This window comes from Musca domestica, unplaced genomic scaffold (assembly GCF_030504385.1).
Source record: "Musca domestica strain aabys unplaced genomic scaffold, Musca_domestica.polishedcontigs.V.1.1 49, whole genome shotgun sequence".
Lineage (NCBI taxonomy): Eukaryota > Metazoa > Arthropoda > Insecta > Diptera > Muscidae > Musca > Musca domestica.
Genome location: NW_026712344.1, coordinates 387059 through 394333, shown reverse-complemented (window position 1 = coordinate 394333; position 7275 = coordinate 387059). Strand labels below are relative to the sequence as shown.

Genomic DNA, 7275 nt, shown 5'->3' with positions numbered 1-7275 from the left:
GCGACCTTAATACCAAATTTCAGATTACAAGCACAATCTGTTCACCCAATTCCAAATGGTACCAAATATAGTACTATTTAGTACTATTCGTACATATGGAGATTGTTTTGCAAATGTGTACTTTACATTACCAAAACAATTTCCATATCACAACCACAGACACCAACAGTGCCACGTACGAGTATATTAAATTTCAGGATTTCAGCTCTATCCCTTCACACAAAACCACAATTAGTACTATTCTAGTAGTTTCGAGCAATTATAGTACACATTTTAAAAATCAACTCCATATTTCAACCCTAGTCACCAACAGTGACATCCACATTAAATTTCAGGGTATCATCCAATTTCATCCAATACCGAATGTAGTACCACTTAGTACTTTTCGAACTATTACAGTATCCTTTTCTGAAACCACCTCTATATGTCCAGGATACGCATGAACAGCGACCCTAACACCAATTTTCAGATTTCAAGCACTATCTGTTCACCCGATGCCAAATTGTAGCAAATATAGTACTATTTAGTACTTTTCGTGCAATTGTAGTTCACATTTTCAAATAACGTATTTATCACAATCCTACCACCAAAAGAGACCCCAATACAAAATTTCAAAATTCCTTCTTCATCCCTTCATCCTTAATCAAACTGTTCCAAATTTAGTACAGTTTTCACACTCAATAAACATTTCCAAAACCACCTCCCAATCCCTAATTTGCTTAACTCCGATGCAAATTTCCAAACTACCAAATAGCCGAATCATGTGTCTCATATTTTTAGCTCTACCTTCATAATCTACTCAGTTTTTCCTGTAATTTCGAAAAAAAAAAAAAAAATAATTCTATCATACTATTTTTGTCTTAGCAACAAACTTAGATAACATCATCTCCAATTGGCATATATATTTTTCCAAATCCGGATATTCGAGATCACACCAATTAAAATCGAATTATTTTAATGCTAATTAGACGCTTCATTTTCAAATTTATTTTTTAATTTATTTTTTAAAACTTAATGGATATAATTAGTTAATTGTAGATCAATATTTATGCGATTTTCAAAAGTGCAAACACATTTTTTTTTTCAAAAAAAAAAAAATTTTAAGTAAAATAAATCATATTGTTGCAAGCATGAGGGGAATATATTGGATTTGTGGGTTCATCCTGGTGACCTGTGCTATGGCTAGGGTAAGTTGTGTTTCGAATTGAGTGAAGTGAAAATATATCTCTTTCCGAATCTTTGAAAACTATATTTATCTCTTCCATGCTCTATATTTTTTTCTTGCTCATCTCACACAGCGCGATTACACCATTGAACTGGAGAATATTACCCCCGTCATCACGGGCATTCCATTTTTGAAGTCACTTAATTTTTCTCTTACCAATCAAAAGGCTGCCAACATGGATGCCATGTTCAATGTCAAAGTCAACAAATTACCAGTTATTGCCTCGGTGTTTCTCCTGACTAAGGGTAAACGTCGCCTCAACGTATTCCAGATGTCGGTAGATATATGTGAAGCTCTCAACAATACGGCGCCCAATAAATTTCTATCAGTATTTAAAGATGAAATGTTGCGAACATCGAATATACCAAAACATTGTCCTTTGCAGGAGGTAGGTATGGAGATTTTCAAAATCAATAATGTAATTGAAATGTGTTTATGTTCCAGAATGTCCTCTATTCCGTACGCAACTATACCGTCAACGATGAATCCTATCCCCCGATTTTACCTGATGCCACATGGCAGTTTGAAATAAATATCAATAATGGCAACAATAAAAATCTAAAAACTGGCATTGTGAAAAATTACAGGTCACATTCGCCGGATATAAAATATATACAGTAACCAGATTTCAAACCAATTTTTTAGGTTGCATTGTAAAATGTGTAGTACTATCAATTAAACCTAGAGAATATATACCACAATCGGATGGCTTATTTAGTTCTATGGATACATGGCATTGAAATCTGTATAAGTGAATTGGATTATTCTGCTGGACCAAATTTAGACTAGATCAGATACTTGATTCGTTTTATATGAGATACATAAAAGAGTACCGAAATAACTGACTGAAAATCAACGCTCAGACGAAACGCCTGAAGCTAGAAAAATTGAAACAAGTAAAAAAGCAGTAAGTTCCGAAACTTTGAATACCCTCCACCATTTGGAACGAATTAGAAAATTTTCAAAAAAGAATAAAATCCATTAAAAATTCTTTTAAAATCTTTAAAATATCTAATATAGGAAGGTGCCGATATATGGGGGATATACGATATTGTGGACCTATATAGATAATTCTCTGCCGAGGTATAAAGTACCCACAAGGAACTACTTGTGTGGATTTTCAGACAATCCCATTGAAAACTGTGGCTAACATCATCAAAATACCGAATATCGGGAGTACCGTTATATGGGGCTATACGAAATCATGGACCGATATAGCCCATCTTCGAACTTGACCTGCCTGCAGACAAAAGAGAGATCTGTGCAAAATTTAAGCTTCCTATCTTAATTCGTTTAGACTGTAGCGTGATTACAACAGACGGACGGACAGGGCTAAATCGTCTTAGAATTTTACGCTGATCAAGAATATACATGATTTGTTGGGTCTAAAATGATTATTTCGATGAGTTACAAACGGAATGACGAACTTAACATACCCTCCATACTATGTATTAGCTAGAATTCTGAATGCAAGAGTGCAGGATAGATGTACCAAACGATTTCCGGAAATTCGAATTTTAAGGTTACGAAAAATTCTAAAATGGTACCATTTGGTATTTAAATATAACTAAAATGTACTAAAAAGTCAATACTTTATATCAGACAAGCGGAACGGATAGAGTGCCCGATACATGTACCAAAGAGTTTTTGGAACTTCGAACGAAAGGTTACGAAAAGTACTAAAAGTGTACCATTTGGTACAATGTGAACGGGTAGAGATTGGGTGAAGGAATTAAGCTGAAATTCAGAAATTCGATATAGATGTTACTGTTGGTGCCTGTGGGTTTTGGAAAGGTGTACGGCAACTAAGTCAAACGCCATCATTTTTACATTTTTTTTTTAATTTTATTGAATGAAAGCAAAAAATGTCGGAAATAGCATCAAATTTTAGAATAAGCTTAGATTTGCTCGAATTGGTCACCTTTGGCACGGATTATGGCCTTCAAACGGCTATTACACGCTGCCCGAATGTTGCTCTGCTGTATTTTGGCCCATTCTCGGCGAAGCGATTGCTTGAGGTGATCGAGACTTTGGTATTTTTTAGTGCCAACCTTGCTTTACAAAATAATCCAGACACAATAGTCCAACGGATTGGTAACCGGAGATTTTGGTGGCCATTGTGCGCTGGAAATGAAGCGAGAAACCTCATTTTGTAACCATTCTTGGGTGGCGCGTGCTGAGTGCGTTAGTGCTGAGTTCTGTTGGAATGTCCAAGGTATGCGGCCAAAATGTTTGCGTGCCCAAGGCTTTTATTCACCCTCCAGAATATTTTCGCTATAATATTAGGAATTTATTCTTTTGCCACGGTCGATTAAGTCCCTTAGGTCTAAAATTTTTTCTATAGTAAAAAATTCGCCAGACCCTTGGGCCCATATATATAATATACATTTTAGAACACACAAAGTTTATATATCCTTGATCAGAATAAAATTCTATGTCGATTTAGCGATGTCCATCCGTCTGTGGAAATCATCCTAGCTTCCGAACGAAATGAAGTAGATTGATAAAATTTTACTCAAATGTGTATTATGTCTGCAGGACTTTTGGTAATGAATATGGGCAATTTAGGTCCACGGTTTGGTATAGCCCATATAACGGTACCTCCCGATATTCGCATTTGAAATTCTAATGGCTTTTGACAAAAGTTGTACGTGCAGGTCCACGTTGCCATATAGACACTAATCTTAATTAATTTAAGATTTTAACAGAATTTTTAACAAATTTTATTTTTCTGAAAAAAAAAAAAATCCCAAATTCATTCCAAATGGTGGAGGGTATTCAAAGATCGGCCCGATCGAACTTACAGTATTTTTACTTGTTTTTTTACCGAATCTATTTTCTCTTTCTTGTGTATGAGCAATGAAAAGTAAAATAACTATTTTTTGTTTATTTAAATATATTTTTTTATTAATATTATAATACAAAAATATGTTTGCATGTTAATAATCTATATAATTAAAATTAGTTTATATTGTTTATATATATGCAGATATATAAAATAATTTATAAAAATTAACTTAAAAAAGTAAAATTTATGTCTAGTTTTTCTTTTCAACATTCTGCATTGATGGTATACTATTTGTTAATTTTATTTTCTATTTTCTTATATATTTAAAAAAAATATAAGATTAATAATAATTGCAACAGTTTTAGATATATATAATAATTTGTTGTTAATAATATAAAAATAATTGTATGAAAAATGTCTTATTTGTTTAAAAAATGCATAATCAAAATGTGCGTTGTTTAATAGTAATAATTTTAATTATTTAAAAATATATGCATTCTAACAATGTATAGCTATGGAAGTCGTTTTTAAAACTTATGAACAAAAATTTAAATAGTTTTTTTTGTTGGAAAAAAATTATATTTTTTTGTAAAAAGTATTGCAGCACTAAAACTTAACTAATCGTATTTTATGGTTTAAACGCTTCGCTTTGCGCCAGCAACTCTTCATTGCTGCTCCACCTCAAAGTCGATCTCTAAACGCTTTTTTCGGTTTCTTACAGAACATGTTACGACAATTGCAAGCGAACACAAAGAAGGTTACGAAGAATACAACAATCGATGCCAAAACCAAGGCCACCGTTGTTGTCTGATCGTAGGTGTAGGTGGGATCCAATTTGTGATCTTGTGGCAGCAATTGAAAGTCGACTAGCACTTGGGTACCATTCGGTGGTGGACAGGGCTGTTGTACTATAATCTCTTGGTGTTGCACCTAAACGGGAGAGAGGACAAATCATGTCAAAAATATATCTTAAATTCTGATTTTTCCTATCTAGAATTTTTTTCTAAGTTCGCCAGAATCTTGACCCCAGACCCTTGGGCTGCAATGTTTTTCTATAGAAAAAAATTCTCCAGAACTTGGACTGCAATGTTTTTCTATAGAAAAAAAAATCGTCAGATCTTGGGCTGCAATGTTTTTCTTTAGAAAAAATCGCCAGAATCTTGGGCTGCAATGTTTTTCTATAGAAAAAAATTACACCGAGCTTGGGCTGCAATGTTTTTTATAGAGAAAAAATTCAACAGACCCTTCGATTCAATTTTTTCTGTAGAAAAAAATTCGCCGTAGCCTGGGCTTCAAGTTTTTTTTCGATGAAAAGAATTTCTGCAGACCCTTGGGTTCAATTTTTTTCTATAAAAAAATCCCCAATGTTTATCCATAGAAAAGAATTCACCAGACCCTTGGGCTGCAATGTTTTTCTCTAGAAAAAATTCACCAGACCCTTGGGCTGCAATGTTTTTCTTGGGCTGCAATGTTTTTCTCTAGAAAAAATTCACCAGACCCTTGGGCTGCAATGTTTTTCTATAGAAAAAAATTCGCCAGACCCTCGGGTCCAAGTTTCTTCTATAGAAAAAAATTCGCCAGACCCTCGGGTCCAAGTTTCTTCTATAGAAAAAAATTCGCCAGACCCTCGGGTCCAAGTTTCTTCTATAGAAAAAAATTCGCCAGACCCTCGGGTCCAAGTTTTTTCTATAGAAAAAAATTCGCCATACCCTCGGGTCCAAGTTTTTTCTATAGAAAAAAATTCGCCATACCCTCGGGTCCAAGTTTTTTCTATAGAAAAAAATTCGCCAGACCCTCGGGTCCAAGTTTTTTCTATAGAAAAAAATTCGCCAGACCCTCGGGTCCAAGTTTTTTCTATAGAAAAAAATTCGCCAGACCCTCGGGTCCAAGTTTTTTCTATAGAAAAAAATTCGCCAGACCCTCGGGTCCAAGTTTTTTCTATAGAAAAAAATTCGCCAGACCCTCGGGTCCAAGTTTTTTCTATAGAAAAAAATTCGCCAGACCCTCGGGTCCAAGTTTTTTCTATAGAAAAAAATTCGCCAGACCCTCGGGTCCAAGTTTTTTCTATAGAAAAAAATTCGCCAGACCCTCGGGTCCAAGTTTTTTCTATAGAAAAAAATTCGCCAGACCCTCGGGTCCAAGTTTTTTCTATACAAAAAAATTCGCCAGAACCTCGGGTCCAAGTTTTTTCTATACAAAAAAATTCGCCAGACCCTCGGGTCTAAGTTTTTTCTATACAAAAAAATTCGCCAGAACCTCGGGTCCAAGTTTTTTCTATAGAAAAAAATTCGCCAGACCCTCGGGTCCAAGTTTTTTCTATAGAAAAAAATTCGCCAGATCCTCGGGTCCAAGTTTTTTCTATAGAAAAAAATTCGCCAGACCCTCGGGTCCAAGTTTTTTCTATATAAAAAAATTCGCCAGACCCTCGGGTCCAAGTTTTTTCTAAAGAAAAAAATTCGCCAGACCCTCGGGTCCAAGTTTTTTCTAAAGAAAAAAATTCGCCAGACCCTCGGGTCCAAGTTTTTTCTATAGAAAAAAATTCGCCAGACCCTTGGGTCCAAGTTTTTTCTATAGAAAAAAATTCGCCAGACCCTTGGGTCCAAGTTTGTTTCGATCGAAAGAATTTCGGCACACTTTGGGGTTCAGTATTTTCTCGATAGAAAAAATTCGCCAGACCCTAGGGTCCAAGTTTGTTTCGATCGAAAGAATTTCGGCACACTTTGGGGTTCAGTATTTTTTCGATAGAAAAAATTCGCCAGACCCTGGGGTATATGTTATAATTTTTTTCTATAGAAAAAAAAACGTCCGATATTTGGGTCCAATTTGTTTCTATTGAAAAAGATTCGCCAGCCCCTTGGGTCCAAGAAAAAATCAGGGTTTTCCTTCCTCACCTGTTTGTTACGGCATAGCTGTAATCCTGCCGAATTTGCCAAGGTCTCGGCACTATATTCATCCTGTACCAGAACCGGTAATAGCCATTTTTCAGGTGATATCAACTCCGACCATGACCAGATTTTCGAGACATTCTTTGGATGTATGGAATATCCTCCGACGGCGGTAAGACCCAACGAAATAAGAGTATTTAGTATTGTCGATCCAACCTTGCTGGGCATAAGGTGGGCACAGAATATTGCCAATGTTTGGATGACCGTCAAATACAGCAGCATATAACCTAGGGGAGGGGATAATTATTTACTTAGGACACTCAGAGAGAGAGAGAGAGAGAGAGAGAGAGAGAGAGAAGGAAATTCGCTTGAATCCA

The 7275-nt window shown here is 35.4% G+C and overlaps 2 protein-coding genes across 3 annotated transcripts in view; one reads left to right on the top strand and one right to left on the bottom strand.

The window, feature by feature from the left end:
* Positions 1–1178: 1178 nt before the first annotated feature.
* Positions 1179–1846, top strand: LOC105261899 (uncharacterized). Its single transcript, XM_011294852.2, has 3 exons — positions 1179–1187; positions 1299–1613; positions 1670–1846. The coding sequence occupies exons 1-3, from the start codon at positions 1179–1181 to the stop codon at positions 1844–1846; spliced, it is 501 nt and encodes a 166-aa protein (XP_011293154.2).
* A 2529-nt stretch (positions 1847–4375) lies between these two features.
* LOC131804779 (ATP-binding cassette sub-family G member 8) overlaps positions 4376–7275 on the bottom strand; it is a 113422-nt gene continuing 110522 nt past the window's right edge. Inside the window, exons 11-12 of one of the 2 annotated variants that reach the window (XM_059127961.1) lie at positions 6905–7185; positions 4376–4943 (exon numbers count right to left, since the gene is read on the bottom strand). In XM_059127961.1, the coding sequence (XP_058983944.1) occupies positions 4695–4943; positions 6905–7185 (530 nt within the window). In that variant the 3' untranslated portion in view covers positions 4376–4694. The remainder of the gene's footprint in view (positions 4944–6904; positions 7186–7275) is intronic. The other variant, XM_059127960.1, reaches the window with a different exon arrangement.